Source organism: Ipomoea nil, unplaced genomic scaffold (genome assembly GCF_001879475.1).
Source record: "Ipomoea nil cultivar Tokyo-kokei standard unplaced genomic scaffold, Asagao_1.1 scaffold0803, whole genome shotgun sequence".
Taxonomy (NCBI): Eukaryota; Viridiplantae; Streptophyta; class Magnoliopsida; order Solanales; family Convolvulaceae; genus Ipomoea; species Ipomoea nil.
In genome coordinates this window covers 57,249-84,068 of record NW_017617231.1, presented here as the reverse complement: position 1 = coordinate 84,068, position 26,820 = coordinate 57,249, and the positions used below count along the sequence as shown (strand labels likewise).

Genomic DNA, 26,820 nt, shown 5'->3' with positions numbered 1-26,820 from the left:
TAGGAATAAGCTACCAAACAGGCCATTAGTGATAAGTTCTCTAGTGAGACTGGGAGAATGCAGGCGTACAATGGCAAAGTGGTTGGTTGTCTGAAAAGTTGAAAAATTAGGGTTAATATTATTAAAATATATTAATATTAACCCATAATATTGGTACATATTTGGTGGTGTGTTGAAGTAGCCAGTGCAAGATCATAGTTCTTCATGGGATGCCTGCTACAAAGTACAAACTGCATATTGTACACACACACACACACAAAAAAAAAAAAACATGGCTTCCCATTTGCTTCCTTCTAAAAGTCCAATATCATTTCTGGATTTGTACCCATCAAGACTCAGGAGAATCGGATTTGACTTGAACTTCAGGATCCCACATCTAAGGCGTTAGCACTAGTCCAATTGGACTATGATCACTGCCGGCAACATCTGGGACAATGTATGAGTCATAAACCTTGTCCGCAATGGATTCTGATACGAGGAAATAGTCGAGCCTCCATCCTGATATAAAGGAACAAATTGTAATTGTTCAAACATCATACTAAAAAGATGAAAGGCAACAGATCATAATGAGATTAACAGAATTATCAATCATTGGCTTCAAATTTATCATTTATATAATCTATTTTGCAATTTGCTAGTCATTAATCAAACATACTCTTCTTTTTCACTTCCTTCTTACGAGTAGGTCATATAAAAATAATAAAATGCACTGTTATATGAGTCCATTGATTATGTTTGAAACTGTCAATTCTTTTTTCATCACGTCAACATTTCCTGAAGTGATTAAGTAAACTTTTTGAATGACTTATAAATTGCAAACCATTGTTATGCACTTTATTTTTTGGACAGTTTCTGGTAAGACACTCCAAGACAGAAAGGGGTGGAGTTTTTTTTTTTTTTTTTTTTTTTTTTTTTTTTTTTTAATAATGAAATTAATATATAAAACAAAGTAAATGAGACTCTAGAAGGGAAGGTGTCAAACCTTTATTAGTTTTACGTCCTCCATGCCTGTATCCCCAATAAGTATATCCAACAACACCTGGATGCTGTTTCCGAAACGTGTCTACAAGTCCCCTCTTTAAGAAGTTTGTTTCAAATGATTGTCTTTCCTCATCTGTAAAACCTGCACTTCTTTTGTTTCCCTTAAGAAACAAAAGTCAGAAATGATTGTACAGAGAACATTTAAAAAAAAGTGTCCCAGAAACACAAAGACAGAATTACAGAAAACTGCAGATGGACCAAGTTAAAAACTGTCAAAAAGAACTATCAAGTTAGAAGCTTATATTGATTTTTGTTTGGGAGCACCTAATGGGCTAGGGATTGAACCTATGACTTCCTACCTAAAGTGACAAGCATATGTTGCTTGACCACAAATAATAATGAGTTTGCTAACTTCTAGACTATAATCTTTATATTTTCAGTTATTAGTCAAAAGGTCACTAAATAACATAAACCTACTTCTCAGGGAAACGAATATTTCCACCCAGAGAATGTTCTTGGTATAGTTGGACACTACAAGTTGCACTCTGAAGAGAATCAAATTATCAAAGGAATTACTTACTGCAGGATTGTAGATGTCTATCTCTTCATGAGCACAGTTCAGATCACCCGTTAGAATAACAGGTTTTGACTTTTCTAATTCCTGTAAAGCATCAGAAGCAAACCAGCGTATCATAAAGCCTCAGAAAAAGAATGCTTGAGCATAAACGCATAATTTTCCATTACTGAAATAGTAAAAGAAAATTGGCACAGAATGGAACAAGAGATCAATACTATCATCCACACTTCTGAACAAGAAAGCTAAGAGAAGGGCAAAGGGAAGAGAAACAAGTAAAAGCAACATATAGGTATAGAAAAATCTAGCTAGTACCAAATTACAATTTATACTGAAAATTCGGTTCCAATAGAAACAGCCCATAATGTTACAAAATAAATATAGTTAAAAATATTGCATAAATAAATGGACCCTTACTTTAACATAATCGCTGAGAGAAGGGTCCCACTGTGTGGTTCTATATGACTGCCAAAGAACAACATGTATTTCAAATTTTCTAGTGACAAGATAGACAAAGAAAAAAAAGAAGAAGAAGAAGAAGAGAGAGTGATATATCAATGCAATAGATTACCAATCGTCTTAGGCCATCACCAGAATTAGGAACATATGCACTCAATAGATAAAAATCATCAAATTCCACCGTAACAAGCCTCCCTTCTGAATCATGATCTATGATGCCTAGACCATATTTTACAGAAAGTGGTTTAATCTGTCAACAAAAAGCACAAAGAAAAGTGCAATAAGTTCTTGGCCAGCAAAGTTATAGAACCAACAGGCATAATTTACTTATAAATGGGTCCATCACCAAAAAAGTATCATGCCTGCATTATAACGAGTAACAAGGAGGATGTTTGAGTCTTTGAGAAATTTCATTCAAGCTCAAAAGCAAATATTTCAATAACAGTCTTTCCTACTTTGTTGCACTTGCTTATGTGAGACATGAAAGAAGATTAGATGATGACATCTCTCCTTTGGGATAGTTGCAAATTGCACACTTGTTTCTACTCAGTCATCAATTAAGAGCATATCATTAAAAATACATATGTATATCAGGATGTCGCTTGGGAGCCCTTGTCTCTTTGCTTAGTATCTTGGAATATATTTCAAGTGAGTCTGCTAATGTTGGATCTGAAGGTCCTTATACTTCTGTACCAACTACCAGCATATAGCCACCCTTTATATACTGAATGTCCAGAAATCTGACATTAACTTCAACCATTTGAAAGTAAACACTTATTTTTTGGTATGGTATTGGACACCAAAATACAAGTAGGAGCATCTGAAATGACATGAGGAAGAAGTCCTTCAAACAAGCCTCTGCTTAGAGCATAGAAAATCAAGGAAAGCTTTGCTTTAGCTTATTGAGATTTAAGAACTATATTATTTCAGTGCCATATAAAGCTCTGCAGATATAAGTTTCCTATAGAGAAGGGTCATATAATTCTACTGGAGAATGGTGCTTTACACAAAATTGTAACACACTACAATATTTGATCAAAACATAATAATAAGATAAATAAAGGAGAGTATGACCAATTAGCGGGCATAAAACGAAAATTTTAACTTTGGCCTAGAAACTTGGATCAGTATCCATTCAAGAATATCATATAATTTCCGGAAATACTATTTCACCTATTAACTATATCCAATAGATAATGATGGGTGCAATTCGGATACTGCCAAAATTCTATTTGCAAGTATCCATAAAAAGTAAGAATAGATTGGTTGAGATTTGAGAATATGGTAAATCCAGTTCCACTTCACCCAAAAAATCTCAACATGAATGGAAATGGAATTTAGATTCAAGACAGTCAAATCAAAGGGTCTGATCTGATCTACCCAACATTATACTTGTGTATTAGTAAATAGTAAAGACCTTTTCCCCTTATTGCGGTAGACACCTATGCCTTCTAGGCTTCTAGTCCTTCTGTCGACCAAAGATACACCTCAACTTGCAAGTCTTTGTTCACCTCCAACATTCAACCCCAAGTGCGAACACTTTCTAACTACTGAGTTTTTTTCTAGCAACTATTTTTCAGAATGCATTGAAGTTGGTTTTAGTTGTTTCAATCTGAACCAATGCAATCATATCAACAAATCAGACCAGTTTTGGACTTTCGGGTCATATTTTTTTAGAACAATTTTTTTTTGATGCATCAGTTTCAACAAAACCAAGCACTTAGACATTCCAATTTAGGTCCAAGTTTGAGAAGTGAATGGAAATTATTATAGTTAATGCAACACGATGCTCAAACCTAGAAGAGTACATGCCTCCTAATTAAGGTGCTCCTTATCACCCTATAGGGAGAGAGAGAGAGAGAGAGAGAGAGAGAGAGAGAGAGAGAGAGAGAGAGAGAGAGAGAGAGAGAGAGAGAGAGAGGGAGGTGGGATGGGAGGGAGGGGGGGGGGGGGGGTAAATTTTGCCATAATATATTAAAGAATGAGGAAAATCTATATCCACTCTTTGATGATGGTAATTATGTGATTACATGAGTGAACTTGTAGGTAGGCTTGTATGTACATCTAAAAATAGGACTGAAGTAGATAGAATGTACCATAGACAACTTTTGTGTAGGGAGAATCCTTGAAGTGGGGAAATAAAGTTGGGAATAAGACTTCCAGATATCAAATTTATGGTCAATTCTTAACTAAAGAATTATATAAAAGAATACGGAAGCAATTTAATTACATGCAAAGATGTAAAATCTACGTTCTGAAGAAATTAATGAGTGCAAAAGATTGGAAAAAGCAAAACTTACCCGAGAAATGATAGCAGTACCAGAATATCCAAGCTTAGAGACACTGCATGTCCAAAAGCTATTATCATATCCATCTACAAGACTCTCTTTAATTACCTGAACATCTTTTTCCTGTATTCAAGTATTTAAAGTGAAACTGCTCAGAATTTTGCAATTACTTGGAGAGAGTGAGAGACAAAGAACTTCTACCTAATTTTTTGTAAAATCCACAAGATATGATAGTGCACAACATCCCATACTTTCAAATAAAATAATGGGCAGTTGCTAAAGCCCCAATAGTTATTTGTCAATGTATTAATGTTTCAACATGAAACTCTACTCTTTAACTCCAAAAATAACAACTCAAGGTACATTGGTCCCACCCAATAAAAGCTTCAATGAACACAAACTCAGCCCACAACTCTAATAAAACTCCAACTATCCACCCCCTTGCCCATGAGTACATAGGAATAGCAATAGTACTGAATATATAGGAGATAACCAGGAGAAACCAGAAATGATACAGATACGGCGCTTGAATTTCATATTAAAACACTTTACTTAAATATGTTTCCATTACAAAGACTCTTACTCCCATCCAATTTCAAAATAAGCATCCTACACAAGACTCCAAACTTGGGAAACAAACACTATATTATATCATAGATTCATAGGTGCCCCCTGCCCCCAGGTCACAGCCCAGAAGGGGGTACTAAAGCTTCTGACAGATACTGATTTGTTACAAGGTACTACAAGAACTGAATTTCAAGTTAGCATTAAGAAGATGATAGATTAGGGACAGCAACCTTTGGTCGATAGGAGTATATTGATTATTCACAAAATAATATGTACAATGATAATCAGCTTAGAAAAATATTCTACGCTTCTAGCTCTCAAATTACAATCAAGAAAGAGGATTGGCAATTACTCCGTATAATTTTATGTTTTGAATTAAATAAGTAACAACTAACAAGAGTATCTGTATAACCGCATTGTAGCTTAGAACACATTTATTCTGGCCCAACTGCACCAAAATAGGAGTTCCCATGATAGAGCATCTTTTAGAAAAAAAAATAAAAAAGCATAGAAGTATGGCAATGTTATCTAATACTAGGGTGAAGTAGAACTAGCCTGCAATTTAGTCTCCTGCAAACACAAAACATCAAAGTCTTCTCTTTGTGCAAGTTGCTTTATGCAAAGGCTCTCCAACTTCAGCAAACCTCTCAAGCCATTTACATTCCATGACATTAACTTCAAAGCTTTATGACTACCAGTAAGAGGAGGAGGCCTCATAGTTTTGGGATTGTATGCAATCCACCCATCCTGTGGCTTCTTGTGAGCAAAAATTGTCCAAGGTTCATCATGGTTTACAGAAAGATTAACACTCTCAGAAATGACTTTCCTTTTAGCTTGTACCTTCCTCTTACCTAGATGTTTGAGACATCATATTAATTATCTGAGTCAACCAATAGGTGAATGCACAACAAAGCAAAGTACAATAGATCAACAACAGGGTAAACTAAAAGCACCTCCCACCACATTGGACTCCACCAAGAGTTCTTGATCCTTTATTTGTTGCTCATCTTTAATATCAATAGGATCTTGCTCTACTCTTTTCTTAGTTCTTTTAATTTGAGAAACTTCTGAAGCAACATTTATACTTAGGACATCTTTAGTTGAGACTCTTTTGGAGTTCCTCTTTGAAGTGTTTTCAGCAATATCTGAAAGCTTCTCTTCAGGATATACCTGATCTTCCACTGCCAGGGATCCATTACCTGGATTCCAAGCAGTTAATTAGCAGTCAATCTTATATATATTGTCTTTCTAGCAACATAGAGATGATGACGGGAAATTAAATGCACCCAAGAGCAACTGAATTTATAATTTTTTTTTAAAAGGTGCTGGTTCATGGACTATATTCATGATTGAAGGATACCATTTTTCGTGTCATTCAGGAAACTCTTGAAGGCCAAGACAAGCTCATGCTTGGAACCTCTAGCAGGAATTCCAGCACTCCTACACATTCCAAAGTTAGATGATAGTCTCAAATATGATTGCATACTGCTATAAATGGTTAGGCAGCCCCAAAAAGCCAAAACCTATTTGATTTCCCCCCAATGATGTCAAAGGTAACATTTCTAAAATATGAAACTAAAAAATTAATATAAGTAAATAAATGAATATACAGACATAGGAACTTCCAGTGGAAAGCATAGTATATTCATATAATAGCATTTACCTAAGCTTTAATCTGAGTTGTTGAACAGTCATTTTCTTTACACTTTCAATATCATCTTCAAAACCACTTTCACAACTCTCCTACATTTAAAAGAAGCATTGCGTAAGAACAGAACAAGACTTGGCAAAACCACACAGAAGCTTCAGGCTTGATCAAGAAAAACTTCTAACCTTGGCAGTGGCTTTCCCAGGCCGAGATGATCCAATGCTCGGAACTTCACTCGGTTTCGCAGCAGCGGAGGAACTCGAAAGCCGTCTATTCGAAGCCATTGCTCTCAATTTTACAGAAAACAGCCCCTTAATTTCCCGTTTCTTTGAAACAACTGCAATACTATAGCATCAAGAGCCCCAAAAAAAAAAAACAAAAAAAACTACAATTTACAACATAAAACAAAAATTAAAGGAAAAAATTGGCAAATTTGTGAGCAATTCCTGTAATGTATGCACAAATATAAGGCTAGGGTCATACTTTCTGAGACTGAGAGAATAGTAGCACCCTATCTTCAATACTTGTAGCATTTGCCTATGAGGAAGGAGCAGCAATGTTGTAGATGAACCGCCAAAAGCGAGGGAATGAGAGGCAAACGGGAAATAATATGCTTGTAAAATAAGTTTATTTCTAAATTTCTAAATGCATAATTATAATTACAAAAAAATATAGGTATTTTTTTTTTTCATTGATTTTATGATTGTTCATTTAAAATGATGAATAATTAGAAGTGCATTTTGAAATTCTTATGGTGATAGAGAGGAGAATCATGTCTTCCGTGCACTCAAAATATTTTTAAATGCACAATTATAATTACATAAAATTACAAATGATGGGGTGTAAACCCCGTGAGTCGGCTCGACCCGAAGATCGGCACAAGTGGAAGGTCGGCCTAAACTAGTCGTTAACCCATATTAATCTCTTATTTATTATCCTATTTACCTACCTCATCCTAACCCCCAAAATTATTACCCCCTTTATTTATCCAATTTATTATTCCTAATTCCTCTATTAAATCCCCTTGACCACTATAAATTAGCTACCCACATTAGAACCCATAACTCCCACATAAACACATACTTATTAACCTAATAAATCCTTGTTAATGGCCCAACGGCCATAATCTTAAACTTGTTGCTATAAAAGGAGGAAATGAGCAAGAGGTAGGGGGCATCCATTCTTACATACTAAAAGGCCACATATCACTCTTCCACACACACTCTCTCAAGAAGACTCTATCTATTCATCTATACACATGAACAGACTCATCACTCTTCCAAGGGGAGAAGACTCTGTCATCCATCATCTTAACAAGAAGGCCTCATCATACGCACTCTTTCAACAAAGAAGATCAAGAAGAATACTCCCTCTCTATATACAAAGTATAGCTCTTTCCCTACACCATATTTCCATACGACATGTACAAAATAGCTCTACAATATGTACAAAGACACCTACAAAATACATAGTGAATCTTGGCTTGGCACTGCCCAAAAAGGCCCGTGATTTTCACCGTTCGGTTTCCACGTACAAAAGCATTATGTTTGTTCTACTTATTTTTCTATATGCGCATGTGAACGGTGAACCCACCAACCACGGTTGTGTTGGACCTCCGAGGGCCCAAAAACCCAAAAACCAACAACAAATGTTTGAATATTTTGTCATTTTCATTGATTTTCAACATTTGATCATTTTTAGATGTATGGACTAAATTTGTATGCACGTCTACACTTGGAAAGTCATTCCTACAAAAACCAAGCCCTATATATAATACCAAGGATCTTGTGATCTAATGGTACCAAGTTGAACTCCACATGAGAGGTTTTGGGTTTGAGCCTCAGTGGATGTGCTATTGACTCTTTCTAGGTAAAATAGAGGGATTTTTTTTTTATAAAAAAAAAATGACTTCCCTTTTTTTTTTTGAAAAGCCATTTTCCGTTTGCAGCAGTGGAGCAACCAATCAACCGCCACCACTACAGTTAATTTTAAATATTTAAAAGAGTTAATAACCAAAATGGTCCCTCGACTATACCGTAATTACCAATTTAGTCCTCGATTACCATTCTTACCCAATTAAGTCCTCAACTATGTAATCTTTACCCAATTTAATCATCCGTTAATTTATCTGTTAGTTGATGGTTAAAATTAAGGATAAAAATGTAATTTCAGCTTTCTCTCTCATCTAATTGTGCGAAAGAGCTGAAGGTGTTAAGCTCTTGAACTCTCCTTCAACACCGTTCTTCCTCCTCCTTTTAGGTTTAGGCGAGAAGTCAGCGGCGGCGAGGGGCCAGACTTCATGGTATCCCCGGAGGTCGTTTCTGGTTGGTGAGCCGCCGGATTTTGGCAAGTGCTGCCCGCGATCGCGTTTCGGTGGGTAGGCATAGGGTGGTTGTGCTCTGGTGTGTAAGATTACCAGATCTGACTCTGGGATGCATTTGGGGTGAGGATGAAGGGAGCAAAGAAGGGAGCCAGTGGTGGTGGGAATTAGCTCGCCTTCGTCTCTCTTGTTCCGGTGATGTGCTTCACCGAATTTTTCCGTTGGTTTGCTCAGTTTTTTTTTTTTCTTTTTTTTTTTTATGTCCATTATCGCAGCGGGAGAAATCTGTGGTTTGAGGATTTGGTGGTAGGGAGACAGATCTGGTAATCCTCCGATAACAGAGAGGTGTGAGATTGGCATGCTCTGCGGGGAGAGAGGCTGCGGCGGCGGTGTTCATTGCAGAGACGGCGGAAAAAAAGGCTTGTACAGATCATGCAAGTCGTCGTTAAAGCGGCGTCTGCTTTCATTTCTCGACGCCCCAAATTCAAGCAGAGCAAGTCTTGGTCTTGCCTTAGCTGGAAGCTGTTGCGCAAAGGAGCAGCGGCGGTGGCTGCGGACGAAGAGGCACCGGCGGCTGAGCAGCCTCTAACCACCTTCCGCTCTTTCGCACAGTTGGATGAGAGATGGAGAAAGCTTATGAAATTACATTTTTGTCCCTAATTTTAACCATCAACTAACAGATAAGTTAACATATGACTAAATTAGGTAAAGATTACCAGGACTATGTGGTCTAATGGTACCCGGGTTGGACTTTCATTTGGAAGATTATGAGTTCAAGCCTCAGTGGAGGTGTAGAGCCAGTAACTTTCAAAAAAAAATTAGGTAAGAATAGTAGTCGAAGACTAAATTGGTAATTACAGCATAGTTAAGGGACCATTTGAAGGGAAATGGAATTCAAAATTCCATGGAAAACAAATTACCAGGAAAATAGATTCCATTGTTTGGTTGGTGAAAAATAAATTACTGGAATCATAAATTCCATTATTTGGTTGAATTTGAAATCGTAAGGAATTCTGAATATAAAAACTAATATGCCCTTAACAATAATATATATATATATATATATATATATATATATATATATATGTGTGTGTGTGTGTGTGTGTGTGTGTGTGTGTGTGTGTGTGTGTGTGTGTGTGTGTGTGTGTGTGTGTGTGTGTGTGTGTGTGTGTGTTCCAATGAAAAATATTTTCCATCTAACCAAAGTGTGTGTGTGTGTGTGTATGTGTGTGTTCCAATGAAAAATATTTTCCATCTAACCAAACAACATAAGACAACATTTTTCTACACTCCTAAGAAAATCTTTTCATGAAAAATATTTTCCATCCAACCAAATACCCCCTTAATATATTATATAGGGATGACAATGAGTATGGGTCTCGGGGGGGCACCAGCCCACCTTATATTTTCTTTACCAATCCCATCCCAACCCGCATCGGATGGACTTTTTCGAAATTCACCCCTGCTCCAATGGGTGCAGGTGCTCACTGCGGATACCTATCACTTATTATCTTGTTACAAAAATTTAAAATAATATTTCAATTAATATTTAAATTACTTACACATAATAAAATTAAAAAATCACTAATTATATTAAAACATAAAATAATAGAAATATTCAAATATAATAACAAAATTTTTAATTTTTTAAAAATAAATTTATTAATTTATAACTAAAAATAGTAAAAAGTTAGTAAAAGTTTTCGTAACTTTTATAATTAGTACTTATTTTAATATATTTATATGCATGATGGGTCAAGTGAGGTTTTTTAACTATATTAGCATTTTTACATTTAGTTTAATTTGATTATTTTTATCCTTCAACTTTTTTGAATAATTAAAATCAGTCAAAAATATCTAAAATGTTTCATATGAAGAGAGAGCTTCTAAAAGTGATGGTATTTAAACATTTTGGACTGAATTTTGTCAATTTAAATATTTTGATGAAAAAAAAAATTCAACACCGGCTAACTAGGATGGTAAATGAAGTCAAATCTTTTTAATATAATAGAATAGATTAGAAGTAAAAGAAAGCATTAATCCGTTGTAGTCTAGTTGGTTAGGATACTCGGCTCTCACCCGAGAGACCCGGGTTCGATTCCCGGCAACGGAAATTTTAATCTTTTGCTATGTCTAATACCTGACAGTCTGACACGATCCAGGGAGACATTTTTATTCTGCTATTTTTGTTATAGGCAATTGTAATCTATCAGGGATTCAGGGATTAATTAAACACTTAAGTAATAATACTAATAACCGTATATACACAGAAACACAGTTACACATATTATTATTTGTCTTATATTAAATATTATATTTATTCCTACCTAAATTACGTATTAAATTCTAGTAGCTTAATTGAGTATATTAAATTTATCAATTTCAATAAGTTATGACAGCGATAAAGAAGGGATTACAAATTAAAATGTATTATGCATAATAAGTTTCTCTTGGACAAAGTATAATATTACTTATGAGTTTGGTCTTCCTTGCAAATCAAGACAACAATTATCCAAACTAATTTTCATCTTCCCTTCTCAACCAATTTAAGATCACATCTCCAAGATCATAATCTACATTATCCTTATTTCCCTCAGATCTACTCACACATGATCAAAGTAGAAATAGCAATAGGTTCATGATAACCAAAAGCACAATCTATAAAAATCACAAGTATTAGATAAGATCAAGATAATCAAAGCAATAAGTAAGTTAAAAGTGCAAAGGAATGAAATAGGAATGTATCTAAATTAATATGAAATTGGAAGACTGAATCTTCAATCCTTGCTAAATGTAGTAATTGAACTTGAATCTAAGTAATGGAATTTGGAATTGAAAAGAAATTATACTATATATAGACCATAATCAAAATTGCAACATGAACCATTTATACATATTTAATTTTAGTATATTGAATGTTTTTTTTTTTTTAGATCAAGCTGGAAGGGGGACCTTGGAGGAGAGCCAAAACTAAATGTTCTCCCTAGCTCTATGGCAACACATGACACACACAAGATCACTAGTGTAGACTTCCTCACTCTCAGGTGGGCAAGACATTAACACCTCCCATGGATTCTGTTTGTTAAAAAGCACCCATCATAGCAAGGGCATCCGCTATAAGTTCATTTTTAGGTAGTATACTAAAAATGAACATTCAAAAAATAAGTTGTAATACACTAATAATAAACATGTATCAGTGATCAACCTTATAATGTGTATCATGATCCACTAGATCCGTCAAAACGAGTTTTCTCCACCGTGTCTATCTGTCCCAACCCGCCATAGGTAGGGGGCAAGTACGGTTTCTTCAAACCTAGCACCAAACTAATTCACTTTTGTGGCAGTAATGTTTTTAGACCTCTCATATTCACTTTTAGAGTGGAGTGAATCACTAAATGATTCACCCTTTTGAGCTATAATCATCTCTTATATATTCTTGTGATTCAACCTCTAATTCCTTATTATTATCACTACTTCCCAACTGTTGTGATTCATTACCCAACTCAAAAGTCTTCTTAAAACCTTCTATCATGACCTTTCCCTCTCTCATATATCTTATACAACTCTTCATAAATGTAGTAGTCTACACTAACATCATAGTTCGAATTTTCCTTATCCAAATGCTCAACAATTATCTCTACTTCTTTGTTTTTAATTAGGTATTTCGAAGTTAAGGTCAATCACATCATTATCTCTATTTAGTCTCATTTTAAGTGAAGTGCAATCCCCATATTTATACTTAAATTGATTTCTTATCATCATATCTCAATGACTTAATCATTTATCTTAAACGTAACATAGAACCATGATCACTAGCCCAATAATCAAAATATTTCACCTTTCCGGCCTCCCAAATAGTCCAGATAAGGATGTACAACCGGAACACCTCCATAATACATCTTTATAGTGTACACATACTCATCTTCCTCAATATCTAAGGAATAATAGAAAAATACTATTTAGAAGTTAAATAAATAAAAAGTATATAATAAAAAAATAATTTATAAATAAAGACAATTTAAAATATATATATATATAATTGGATAGTGGACACATAAACAGACTAGCTTAAACAAATGATATAGCAAAGTAGCATACAAATACAAATTGCACTATCAAAAACATAGATTTGCAGCCCTTAAAACATTAGCATTAAAAAAAATAAAGTTCAAACCAAACTACCTTAATTAATATATGACAAGGCTGGCTAGGCTGGTGGGTAAAGCTTGCTTTGATAGCTATAGTCAAGATTGAGCAGCTTGTGATGCTCTACATTAATTATCTTTTAAGAAAAGAAATAAAACATTTGAATGTTAATCCTACTAGAAATATCTAACGAATTGAAGAGACAAATGCTATTAAAATTATATATATAGATTAAATAAATAATGGGGAAGTCTATTGATAAGTGAAGATTCTTAATTATGATATTTATGTGCGATTGGAAACCTTGTATTATATTAAAATAAAATTTACAATAAAGATTAATATAATAATATTTATAATAAAAAGATGTAAATAAAAAATTATTATAATAAAAATAAATTAAATAAATAAATTGATAAATATAATAATTATAAACTAAAGTAATTGAAGAAAAACATTTCTAATTTTTTTTCGGATGTGGGGTTGACCAAGCCGGACCAAGATTTATATTGTTTGGTTTGTCACAGTTCGGCTCATATTTAATTATGAATTAATAAATATAATTAATCTAAACTAAACAAATTGAAGAACAAAAATTAGTTTTTTTTTTTTTTTTTTGTATTGTGTGTCGGACCAAGATTTTTATTATTTGGTTTGGCTCAATCCAATCCATATTTTAATCAGTTATTAATAAATGTAATAAATCTAAACTGGTCACAGAGATGAAACTTTGGAATAATGACCAGGGATCGAGTCTCACCAGCGGTAGTGTGGGAGCAACCTCTCAAAGTGAGGGGGGTTCCTTGTGCGCAGTGAGCACCGGTCTAGCCTCTGTGATTAATGTTCAGTTGAGTCACCATGATTTACAACTTCCCACCGCTCTGTCGGGCCGGGGTGTGGGGGGCCCTTAGGGTTGGGGTTCAGCCTTTTGGAATAATAAATCTAAACTAAAAAAAAAAAGAGTTATATTGTAATGTTTTGATTTATGGGTAGGGTCGAGTCAACATTTTAATTTTTTGGCAACATAATCAGACTCATATTTTAACTAGACTAAGACAAATAATAATCAGACAAATAACGAGTCAACCTATCCATTTGCCACCACTCAAATAGAAAAAGAAAGAGAGAACTGAACTTGAGAAAAAAATTCAAAAAATATCTTCAAAGTAAAAAGGTTAGAAGACATTTTTAGTCAAAATAAGTCATTTTTTTCATCCGATCGAAATGAGTACTTTTCGTTGACTTTATTTTTCATTGATAGCCAAACATTAAAAATCTTTAAAAATAAAAAATGTAAAAGTCCATTTTTTGGGTTTTCAAAGGAGCCCTAAAATTAGCCAAAAAATCCAAAATATTTAATGTGAAGAGTGGTGAATCTTGATAAAAGTGATGGAATTTAAATATTTTGGATTGACTTTGGGGGTATTTGAAAATTTAGAGTTACCAATAGGGATGAAAACATGAAAACAATGATGATAATTGTTTCAATATCAGCAGATTCGGATAGTTGATATATCTGTATTTACCCAATCAATAATATTACAGAAGACTATGTAACATCAATCCGTTGTAGTCTAGTTGGTTAGGATACTCGGCTCTCACCCGAGAGACCCGGGTTCGACTCCCAGCAACGGAATTTCAAATTTTTTTAGCTATTTCTTAACCTTCCGTGACGCGATTCAAGCAGACGGATAAGTGCTGTGTTCTCCCTTCAAAAGAAGGATATGGAGTTATTGACTTTATAGCTTATGAGATTTTTATTTTTCGGATTGGGCTATCGAAGTATGTATAGAGTGTGGGAAATCTTTTGTTGTTCTGGTTGCAAATTATCAGGTAGTGTGATAACGACATTCGGTTACGTACCATTTCAAATTGGTCGTCATAAATTTGAATTTCGATGGTAGGGGCTTAGATTTTTTGGGTTGAAAATGTTTGAGAAAATATAAAAATGATACTATCTTGAATATCAGCGGAGTTATCTCACATCTTATGTTTTAAGGGATAATATTCTTAAGTTCTAACTAAAATTGTGTCCATATGGTATAAGGCAAGAAAGGATACACGCTTATATCAACTAAATTCAAGACTCTAGGATGTGTCTTTGAATATGACCAATGCAGCATCGTATTGTTTCAAAATTGAAACTGTGATATGTAAGCAAACTGTTAGAATTAATCAAAATATTCATCAACTTTCCATACAAGCCACCTTGTACTCCAGCAATAGTACATATCAAAAACTATACTAAGTATTCTAAGTTCCATTGATTTTTGAAAAATATATATTAAGACTTAGTTTCCGTTGTAAAAATATATTAAGACATAGCATGATCCTCCTCTGTAAAAAGCGAGGGCTAATCTCAGTCATCTATTAGGGTTCAACAACGGTTGAGAGTTTTAGTTAAAGAAAACGTGCGTTCAATTTTATAATTAAAGAAAACTTTTAAGAATGAGGTTCGTTTTATAATTATTGTAAACTTTTAAATTTAGTAATGAGAAGATCCTAACCTTTGATTTCTCAAGAGGGAGGTTGTGGATGTGTCCACACACACACACACACACACACTATATATATATATATATATATATATATATATATATATATATATATACACACACACACATACACACCGTTAAATACAATGACATTTCAAACACAACTTTTACAATTCAATAATCTATTCAATTTTATATCTAGCATTAAAAAAATACATTGTGTGGACTAAGATCTGGGGCGCCTAGAATGGAAGATCATTCCACTTTTTTGTATAGCAACAATCTAATGATAAACTAAAGACAAAAAAAAAAAAAAAAAAAAAAAATCCTATCGAGTTAAATTGTGAGAAAATTAAATCAGAAAACGCAAATAATAATAACCTTTTTTCCAAGGATGACATAGGTATCACTCAAGACATGTTCAACAACAGAGCTGTCTGCGAACACGATAAAAGCAAAACCTCTGCCCAAACCAGTGATTCTGTCTCTAATGGTCTCAGAGCTTTTGATCTCTCCATATTTACTAAAGTAATCCCTTAGGGTTTGTTCGTTAGTGTCGTGAGACAGTCCTCCTACAAAAATCTTAATTTGCTGCTCCATCAAAGAAAACCTTCGAGAAAAATCGACGACAAGAATTAATGTAAGTTTTCTTTTTCTATCCAAACTCCACAGAAATCTATTAAAACTGACCCGTATTTAGGAAGGTTGTTAACTCTTTTTTCATAATCTAAATTTTTCGATTTTGTTAGACTATATCTTAAACTTCATGAACTCGCCCTTTCCAAGCCTATGAAGAGATAAATTGAGTCAACCTAGCTTCGAAACTTACCACCAACCTATATACTTATATACATATATAAAACAATCTCATCTTACAACATTTAATCTAAAGCTTATCAACATTTTAACCTTTTAGCCAACTCAAGGTCTCTCCTACATCCATTGCTTCAACTTCTTTTGGTTGAAACAAACCATTCCAAGGAACTCCCTTGGCAACAATAAGCGATCCTTCTTGATTCCTGATGACAAAACCAAACCCCATTCTATAGTTTTCCCGATCAAGAGTTGCATCAACATTGATTTTAAGAAAGCACTTTGGAAGTTTAGTCCACTTTATATGCTAAGATTCATGGCATTTATCCTTTGGTTTCCATATGGTTTGGCGTTCCTCCAATTGTAAAGAAAGGAGACGGCCCTATTAACAATATTACCTTGAGAGACAGAAATGTTATTCCAAAGTTTTGTTGTTTCTGGTATCCCAAATACTCCAGCAAATCATAACCAGGAAACATTGATTATCAACTTCCCTAATTTTTAAGTTTAAGGAGACCCAATCAGTTAAGACATTGGCTTGAACAGAAGAAATTATTGTGTGGACCATAATAAAAAATACATTTTTTTAATATACTAAATGTACATTATTTTTATACTGAACGTTCATTATATAATATAATGTACACTCGTTACACAAATAATGCACATCTCCTGAATATAATGTACATTATTTTTGTACTGAATGTACATTATTGTACAGTATACAAAATATAGTCCACACAATAATGATTGATTGAACTCCAACAAATTCTCGCGACAGCACATTCAATGGGAAATTATTCGGTGGACTCAAGTCCACCTTGCAAGGTGAACCCAAGTCCAAAATACACAATTTATATGCAAAATGTTCACAATTTTGTAAAAGATAAATTGTGAACATTAAGCACGTAAATTGGGTATATAATTTGTGAATATTAAGTATGTAAACTGTATATTTTGAACTCGAATTCTTCACCTTGCAAGGTGGACCTGGGTCCATGGTATAACTATTGACATTCAACACACAAACAAGTGTGTAAACTTGGATTCAACAGCACAATCGAATGTTTAAACAAAAAAGCGTACCAACTCGATCATAAATAATAAGATTATGAAAACAATAAATATCCAAAATATCAATAACAACCCTTTAAATAAGTAGAGTCAAAATCTGATGATTGGTAATTTGGTAGGCTAACATTGACAGCCTAGTAACAACAACACCCTATACTGCACCATCAGTGTAATATCCATTGCGTCATTCCGTGAAAGCTCCAGCTCGAGATCAGACGGTGCAGAATGTATATAACCTACGAGATGGAGTACAGCAAAATATTTCTATTTATACTGCGCCTTAGAACTTGCTGTGCTTTTTCTTTCGGTAATTTCAAGAGCAATCAGAAAATGTAATCCTCCAAACAAAAGTCTGTACTGCAATAAGCCATACCTGAGAGATTACAGAAAATTTTATGCGGTAGGAAGAGAAGTTACTTTACCCACAGCAACAGTTTTCCCTGCAGAATATGACAACCGTCATTATAAACAGAACATAGAAAATGTCATATGCAATAGAAAACTAAGGATAAGTTCCAAACCCTCTGTGCGGAGAGTGAATCTTCCAAGCTGGGCAAAATCAGAAAATTTCTCAATGCATATCATACTGTTTACCTAGAAAGGTAAAAGCAACAAATTAATATAAAAACAAATTCACACCTATAAGGCTTGCAGTAGTGATAAACATTTGCAATAGGAAAAAAAGAAAGCAAAAAATTTGGGGATGTCCACTAGCAAGTGCCCAAGAACTAGGAAAAAATTAACACAAACATATAGGATAAATTTGATCTATTTCATATTCAAAACATTACTGTGCAGGCAAATAAATCATTTGTCAAGCATCGTTCTATATATGGGGAGAGTAGAGAGCAGAATTCAGAAAATTTAAAATGCCAACCTGAACGCGGCACACAACAAAAGCACCATTCTTTACAAAGAGTGGTTTCTTTTTCATTGGTTTCCTTGTTTTCGGATCAATTTGCTGCATCAACTCTACAATTTCACATTCCTCAACAACTGAGTGAATGTGCAACACAGCCTTGTATCCAGCAGTAAAAATCGCCTGAAATATATGACAGTTGTTAGACTTCAACCAGATGTAAAGAGCGAATATATCTACCAAATAACCCAGTCACAAAAGGAGACAACAAGAGAGCAATATAGCTTTAAAAGCTTTAATACATACATTATCCAGCAACTCCAGGATTGACAACTGAGCAACAAACTCAGTAACAGCAGGTACTGGCTTTACTGCATTAAGAGAAAAGTATTAGATATATCCAAGACAATTGAAATTTGAAAGACATTCACACAGAATTATAGTTATAGGAATAATGATAATTCAAACACAATCCAAATATTTAAAAGATTTCATTAATTCAGCATAATAACAGTTTTGGGTTCATTAAAAAGAGACAAAATTTTCATTTTATTGAACTAAGGTAAGTTACCTAACAAAAATACTATATACTACTATCTTTGCAACAAAGGCTCTATTAACCCATAGACCATTATTACATCTTCTATGGAAATAAAAGCAATACATCTTGCAACAAACTGTAAAGAATAACTCTCTGTTCAATTTGAATATATCCCAATAGACAGCAGGTGTATTATTTCCATCTTTTCAATAGACATCTTTAAGCAACTGCAACTAGGGGAGTAAGCGTAAAAGACAATCATGATCACTGAATAAAAGTTGAAAAAAGAAAAATAATTCAAAATGGCCATCAGTTACAATTTCAAGCTTTTGCAAACCATCCTCAAGCATTTACCATGAACTTCAAATAGAGCAATTTCTATCACGGCGAGCAACGTAGCCATCTAGATTCTTGCTCAACCCCAATAAATAAAAAATAAAATAAAAAAATAGAACACAACCATGTGTAGGGGTTGAGTTGAAAATCAACTATCCTCAAAGTGTCTTTAAAGCCAGTGTTTTTACCCCCAATCCCCCAAAAATAAGCAATTTACAACTTCAAGAATGCTCCCAAGAGCACACATATAGCTTGTAAATAAAAATGTGAATCCAGGTTAAGTATAGTGAAATTGTGAAAAATAATTGAATGGTATTTACCAACACTGCACAAAACAAAACCCGATGAGATATCCTCTTCCTCAACCCCGGATAATCTGACTCGTAAGTTTTCCCCAGGTCCTGCTCGTCGAACTCTATCTTCATCTATGAATAAGGCAAGGACTTTAACAGCAGCCTGAACATGCAAAGGAAATAAGAATATTGAAATAGTACTCTTACACAAATCATAACAAATTGCAACACCAAATAATTCTTAATAAAATCAAAGGTTTGAGATAAACACCTTATTAGGCATCACCAACAAATTGTCTCCCTCACGTAAGCTACCAGATTCTACTTTACCCATAACAACTGTCCCCATATCTTTAAATTTGTCAATAATTGGCATCCTACAAAACATAGAGCCAAACTTAGTACGAAACATGATTATCAATTAAGAAAAAGGTGCCAGCTAAAACAAACACACAATACACAAAAACAATTATATCCAAATTAGATAATAACAGCATTACAGCATGCTGACAAGCATTCAAAATGGAAATATGAGAGTTGGAAAATAGATGCATGATGCATAAACATGTTTATGTACAGAGAATTCTAACTAGAAATATGAGTGTTGGAAACATAGAAGCATGGGAAGCTGGTAAGTAACCAAATGGGGCCCAGCAGTACCTGAAAGGACCTTTAGGATCACGAGAGGGGACTTCAGCCGCATCAAGAGCTTCAAATAGACAGGGGCCATTCCACCATGGACAAACACTTTTACCCATTCTTGTTTTCAAATTTGAACCCAAAAGCCCAGATATGGGAAGAAATTGAACATCTGTAAATTATAATTTTAAAAAACAAAAAAACAAACTTTAAAGTAGCAATTGCAGTGATAGATTTTGCAATTCTCATTGATGATTCTTTGCAAATCCATTGTTATGGAAATTAAAGGCTTGCTATTTACACACCAAAAGAATAGAAATGGTTTGAAAATAATGATAATCACCATTGCTAAATTGTGCTCATAGATTCTAAAATACATAACCTTTTCTTTTCAAAACATTTGAAAGAGCAAAATGGGTGACATTTGTATATTATGGAATCAATGAAAATAAAATAAAATGTCTTTGTTATTTGCTTTTAATCATGAGAACCATATATTTAAGGAGGCAAGCCTTGCAATAATACCAACAAGAATAGGACTGAGCTCAAGAGCCTGACTTCACAGTTCTTGGAAGATTCAAATTTATATGGAATTCTTGAAAAGGGTTCTAAGAAAGTAAGAAATCAAGTAAAAGTCTGTATTCTCAAAAGTGTAATAAGCCCAAAATGAAAAACTACACATACATATTTCAAACATTGTCTGGCACAATGTGGAACACTCCTTAAAAACATATTTTAAAAAAATGATACATTTATTTCACAGAAATTCATTCCAGGTGGTTAGAGATCTTTAAGTAATTTCAAGCAAATTTTTCATTAGAGTAAATTCCAGTTTTGTCCCCAAGTATAACGGGAACTCTACTTAAGTACACTGTACACAGTTCATAACCAACAATTGAAAATTAGACACCACATTTTTTGCCATTTCCGTCGAATTTGAAGTATAAGAAATTCGATATAAATGGTCCCCACACTATTCAGAATCAAACAAAGACCATCCTTCCATTGGTTTTCTGTTAAGGAACCATTTTTGTCCAATAGTTAATAGCCAATTTTTAACTTCGTTTACCAAAGTGGATATGCAGTTATAGTTGGAGTAGCAAAAAACTAACTATTTTTTTTCATTACAAAGATCATGGAATTTAATACCAAAGATATTATCTTAAAGCAAACTTGCACACAAATACCGTTAGTGCAAACTTTGACTTCAGTTTAGGAAATGTGTTTTTCACAGCTCAATACTCTATTCATTCATAGTTCTTGTTGATCCAATCATCACTCCTCACCAAATCACTGGATAAGGTCATGAAAAATTTAAAATCACATCCAACTAAACAAGAAAAATCCAAAAAGAAACTTGATTACTTGAATGCAAAAGCGTGATATAGAGAAGAACATGAATACTAAATGATTTGGAAGTGAGCAGACATAATCATTACAGAAATGAGAAATAAGGCCTAAAATATCTACTTATCTAGGCATTTCAAAATTAAAAGAGGGATAAAACCGCATTTCCTCTGCAGTTCAAGCATTTGTTTGCTTACCTTTCTTCACATTATATCCAGAAGACTTCAGAAAAGGAATCATTTTTCCCTCAATTTCATCATACCTGAAAAGATATAACTACATAAAGGCAATCTAAAAAAAAAAACAATTTCAAAATAAACACTGAAAGACATTCTACAAAGAAACACCTTTCTTTTGACCAGTTGACAGTAGGTTCGTCCATTTTATTTACAACAATGAGGAGCTTTGTAACTCCAAGAGTCTTTGCAAGTTGAACATGCTCACGTGTTTGTCCACCTCTTTCATATCCAGTTTCAAATTCACCCTTCCTTGCAGATATCACCTGGATTACAAGGCCACACACACACAAAAAGGAAAAACATCTTTCACAAAATGACCACAATCCATTCAGGCTGAATGGGATTTTCATGACTACAATGGAGAAGTCTTACCAGGACACCTATATCAGCTTGAGATGCTCCACTAATCATATTTGGAACATAGCTCTTGTGTCCCTGGAGAACATAGAATTGGAAAAAGAGGGTCCATTTAAAGCAAAGGTTGAAAGGTAAACAAGATAACTAGCAATTTATAACTGGAGCAGAGAAGATTTTCCAAATCTTCAACATTAAGCCATCCCCAACACTCCATAGAAAAGATTAGGTCTTTGTTCTGACCACTTCAAAAAGTGTGCCGCTAAATAAAATGTAAAACATGTAAACTATTGACATCTGGCGTTTACCGGAGCATCCAAAATTGTGAATCTTGTAGTTTCTGTTTCAAAATGTGCTCTTCCAACTTCAACAGTAATCCCCTGTATGTCAAATTACACAAATTTACCAAGAATTTTTTTTTTTTTTTTTTAAAAAAAGGATGATTTAGCAAACTACAGAATTTTAGTGAGTTATAATGAACAGTTGAACATGATGGGGTTTTTTTTTTTTTTAATGGTGGAATTACCAAGTGAATACCTTAACCCTCTCTTCTTCATTTGTGTCCATGATATATGCCATATACCTAATACAGTCAAAAGCAAAATATAAAAAGGAAGAATGGAATAAGCAAGGACTATGAATTTGCAAAAAGAAACTCTCAACACCAAATGGCTTCCAGTTCCAGCAACTAGTCATCAAAATGCAAGTTGACATTTCAACACAATGTGATTGCACGCCTAGTATTCAGTAAAGGCCTAAGTGGGTGCATTACTAACTAGAGAAATTTTTCATTTTTCTGGAGAACAAAAGGCTGGATAAAGGAAAACAGAGAACTTTGAAAATGGGTGCTGGAAACACATTTTCTAAATTGGAAAACAGGAAATAGAGAATTGAAATGGAGAAATGTAATCTAGAGAAAGGAATACTAAATGTGGCCTCAGTGACGCAAATCAGACACAAATAAATGAAATAATATTGGTTTCAAATGTTGAGTATTAAAAGAGACTAAAGCTGCACACTTATTATCTTGAGAATCTAAAACTGTAGAGTCTAGAATAACTGCAATAACTTTGAATCACAATACCATAATGTGGGGATATCTTTTCCATGATATTTAAATCCAAAATTATCCGAAGAAATCTGTAATAAATGAAGGGAACTTTCACCTCTATTCATCAATCCATGCATGATAGCTTTCTATCCATAACTCTTCTCACAATACAAACACTAAATAGCTATCAAGTGAACATAGCAAAAATTTGGGACCTTCTACATTGATGATACAACATTGAGGGGCCTATTAAATCAAGCAAGATTTTCCATGAAAATTTCCCTCCATTAAAGGATTGCTAAAAACCATTAATATAACAATTTAGCTAAGTATAAATGTATAATAAAAAAAGGCAAGCAAGATTTACCAGCTCTCTCTACTTTTATCCTTTGCCTCTTTTTCATACTTCTGGATTGTACGGTCATCTACTTGTCCACTAAGGAACAATATCTGTCCTCCAATAGTTGACTTCCCAGCATCTTTTGGCATCAAAAAATAATAATAATAAAAAATAAAAAAAGGTAAAGAACTAATTATAAGTGATGACAGGAAACCAAATGTTAGCTAGTAGCTTACATGCTACATTTACAAATTTATCTGCATATGTCCACAACAAATTTTGCTGCAAAGATGCTTACATAAAAAAAATGCAAGAAATATCTTGAAAACTACCACTGGAAAGAAAATCGCAAACTTACCAAGCATTAACTATCATGCATATCATAATTCATAAATACTAAAATTGCAGAATTGCTTTAAACAGGAATAGCACTTTCCTCAATTTCCAACTTGATTAATGAAATTAATCATGTACAGGATTAAAATATGCAAACAAATAAATAAACATGTGTGCGCACAAATAAATAAACATTTGTGTGCACATCCATGTGTGTACGTATATATGTATGTATATACAGCTAAAAGAATTCCTTAATCCTTACCAACATGCCCAATGAATACAACATTCAGATGTCGCTTTTTGTTGATTTCTGCCTCATCATCTACATCCTCTAAAGCTGGACTTTTCTTTTCTTTTTCTGAAAAGAACGTAAAAGTTGATGAGCACATCGAATTTCTAGTAAGGAAGACAAATAAAAATTTAATGCTTAATACATGTTGAATGTTGAAAGGATGTTGAAACAATCCACCACTAACTTTTTCACTGAGGTGACAGTAAACCCATGGAGTATGCTACAAAACCAGTGAGAAAATTAGACACAACATTTTGCATGGTAGCTCTAAAAGGAATAAAATAAGATTAGTATTTAGGGGTATCAACTTATGTTGCAGGCAGATTACTGTGCGTAAGATGCCCTTTCTGTGATAAGTGAGAGAATGTAGACTGTTAATGTAGATTTTAAAATCTTATGCTACTCAGAAAAGTGAAGTGATTTTTTTGTGAAGTCTTTGTAGCTTCATCTTGGTGCCTACGTGTAAATAAAACAGCTTATCCCAGAAAACTAAATAATTCATCCATATTTAATAATGCCATAGTTTATTATGGAAATAGCCAGATAGAACAATTGCAATCCCATGCCAAGAGTGCAATTTCCTGCCACTAAACCAGGCAAACACACCGCTCCTTAACAGAAATGAAACACTGATATCAGAATGAACAGTTAATAGAAAGAACAAAACCAATTACAGACCTTCCGAAATGCCTTTAGGCTCAGTATGCATTTGCTCTGAGTTTGCTTGTGGCTCATTCTTAACATCTATAACACAAAGAACATAAACATATTACAACATCCATCATATGGATAGCAAATATAACATAATTAAGCACATTACTTTCTTCTGTCATCTGGGTTCCTCCTCTTGAAGGAGATGGTGATGCCTATGAGCAAATGAAAATGATAGTCTCTTCATTCTTTGCCCATAAAAAGGACTACCACCTAATTCTAATTTGCAAAATTAGAGTAGTTTAGAAAATGTATTTGGAATATCATATTCAAGTTCCTATTAGAAGAAGAGTTTTACGGTATACATTCCATAAGACTAAATCAGGATGGTTGGAGAACTGCTCCTCCTCCATTAACCACAAACAATTCTGATCTGCACCTTACCATACTATCACCTCCCCCACCCCACATTTTTCTCCCACCATACAGAGGCCCAGGTGAGAAAAAGTTAAGCAAATAGTCAACCCATTGACACTTCAAAACTCAAAGAATAAACGCTTAAGTTTTCTATTCAAAAAGACAATGAGCTTTTACTAATTATTATTATTATTATAAAAAAAAAATTAAAAAAAAAAAAAAACAAAAAAACAAAAAAACAAACAAACAAACTTCATACAAATAGTAATTTTTTACCAACTTCTAAATGTTATGTACTTATTTCTCCTAGGAATTTTGCTGTAAATTGTTTGACTTGATATTATCATATTTAGTAATAAGAAATTAAAAGTACCAATCTTCATTTCTCATGTGGTCAATCCATATGTACAGTTCATCAGTTACTTATATTCTTTAAAACATTAACCTAGTTGCATGCTATGCAGCTGCATGCAAAACTATCACTTTGACAATAAGACGATTATGTGTCACTGGTTACTAATTAATTTAATTTGAAATAAAATTCAGGAAAAAAAAAATCATCAAATAGAGGAAAGAGTAATCATTTAGTCCATATAAAGTTACAAGATCGCCTATTCCAATAATCATATATACATATCTAGACAACCAAGAAAAGCATAGCCCAGAAGAATAGCAACCAAAAAGCATATTACGGAATCCTTGACCAAAAAACAATGAGAAATACCTCCTCTGTCAGTTTCATCAGGTTGTACAACTTCATCGGGTTTACCATCATCAGCATTTGCCATAGGAGTATCTTCTACTCACCATCAGCCACGGTGAAAAAGGTACAATGAAATACACACAATAAGCATTACAACCTTTGACAAATCATTTAATTCTAAATAATACTTAGTAGTATGCAAAGGTGAATCCAAAATACCAACATCTCTAAATAATATTAGTCATTTTCATATTTACTACTGGGTAAAAAATAGACTGATGATCTTAGTGATAGAGTTATACCAGACGAATCAAGCTGAAGTGCCTTGATATCCTCTTCAATATCTAAAATTGGAAACAATATATCAAACAGGTTATAAGCATTACTCCAGAAAAATATTCTAGCAGTAATTTTGGATATACCAAAATTAACAAACACCAGAATAAGTATCATCCCACTCAGACAAATATGTAATTCATAAAGTTTTCAGACATCCCTATCCATGCATATGTATATTTAAATACGCAAAAGAATAATTAACCAAAATAAAAAGCAAATTATATCGCAAAATTATTTTAACTTCCGGCCTTTCCAAATCCCAATCCAATATTTGCAGAGTTCGATCGAGAATCAGCAGAAAAACGGTAAACAAAAATGCAAAAGCAAATTGTGAAGCTAAAACAGGAAATTTCAATTAAACATGAAGATCTGATATTGATAGAGCAAGAAAAATCAAATTGGCTCACCCATAGTTAGCTAGCTATTCAAAAGAGTTCTAGGGCTTTTTTGGAGAAAGCAGGCGGTTAAAGGAGGAGCAGAGAAACGTTAGGCGGATCAAGCTATTGTTATTTTTGGAAATTGGAATCAACCCTTAAGTCAAAGCCACGAAAGCAGATGTTGAATTTGCATCAGACAACGTAGTATTCGGGTAGTGGTATTCTTAAACTGAGATTCTCTTCTTCCTCTGGCTTGCTTCCCTGCAAGAACGGACTAGCCCAAGGTTCTGAACTCGATAAGTTAGCCTTGTAGCAGGAAACTTCAGAGTGATTCTATT

The 26,820-nt window shown here is 33.8% G+C and overlaps 2 protein-coding genes and 2 non-coding genes across 5 annotated transcripts; 2 read left to right on the top strand and 2 right to left on the bottom strand.

Moving 5' to 3' along the window:
* LOC109177186 (DNA-(apurinic or apyrimidinic site) lyase, chloroplastic-like) lies at nt 1-16,520 on the bottom strand. Its single transcript, XM_019326496.1, has 14 exons — nt 16,388-16,520; nt 15,860-16,050; nt 7,001-7,158; nt 6,703-6,862; nt 6,533-6,612; nt 6,230-6,309; nt 5,823-6,068; nt 5,425-5,720; nt 4,315-4,425; nt 2,127-2,264; nt 1,973-2,020; nt 1,562-1,642; nt 983-1,142; nt 1-498 (listed from the first exon to the last, which is right to left on the bottom strand). The coding sequence occupies exons 1-14, from the start codon at nt 16,518-16,520 to the stop codon at nt 377-379; spliced, it is 2,004 nt and encodes a 667-aa protein (XP_019182041.1). The 3' UTR covers nt 1-376.
* Nucleotides 10,878-10,950, top strand: TRNAE-CUC. The gene has a single exon. It is a non-coding gene; the product is annotated as a tRNA-Glu (tRNA).
* TRNAE-CUC lies at nt 14,547-14,619 on the top strand. Its single transcript has one exon. It is a non-coding gene; the product is annotated as a tRNA-Glu (tRNA).
* An 838-nt stretch (nt 16,521-17,358) lies between the features above and the next one.
* On the bottom strand, nt 17,359-26,820 carry LOC109177193 (eukaryotic peptide chain release factor GTP-binding subunit ERF3A-like). 2 transcript variants are annotated; one of them, XM_019326503.1, is made up of 19 exons: nt 26,513-26,820; nt 26,069-26,110; nt 25,788-25,862; nt 24,674-24,739; nt 23,966-24,061; nt 23,392-23,503; nt 22,511-22,556; nt 22,282-22,353; nt 21,992-22,054; nt 21,728-21,882; nt 21,578-21,642; nt 20,055-20,205; nt 19,666-19,771; nt 19,422-19,557; nt 18,531-18,595; nt 18,243-18,407; nt 17,887-17,959; nt 17,734-17,805; nt 17,359-17,601 (listed from the first exon to the last, which is right to left on the bottom strand). In XM_019326503.1, the coding sequence occupies exons 1-18, from the start codon at nt 26,514-26,516 to the stop codon at nt 17,759-17,761; spliced, it is 1,539 nt and encodes a 512-aa protein (XP_019182048.1). In that variant the 5' UTR covers nt 26,517-26,820; the 3' UTR covers nt 17,359-17,601; nt 17,734-17,758. The 2 variants fall into 2 exon arrangements, with proteins under 2 accessions (XP_019182048.1, XP_019182049.1); XM_019326504.1 differs by lacking the exon at nt 24,674-24,739.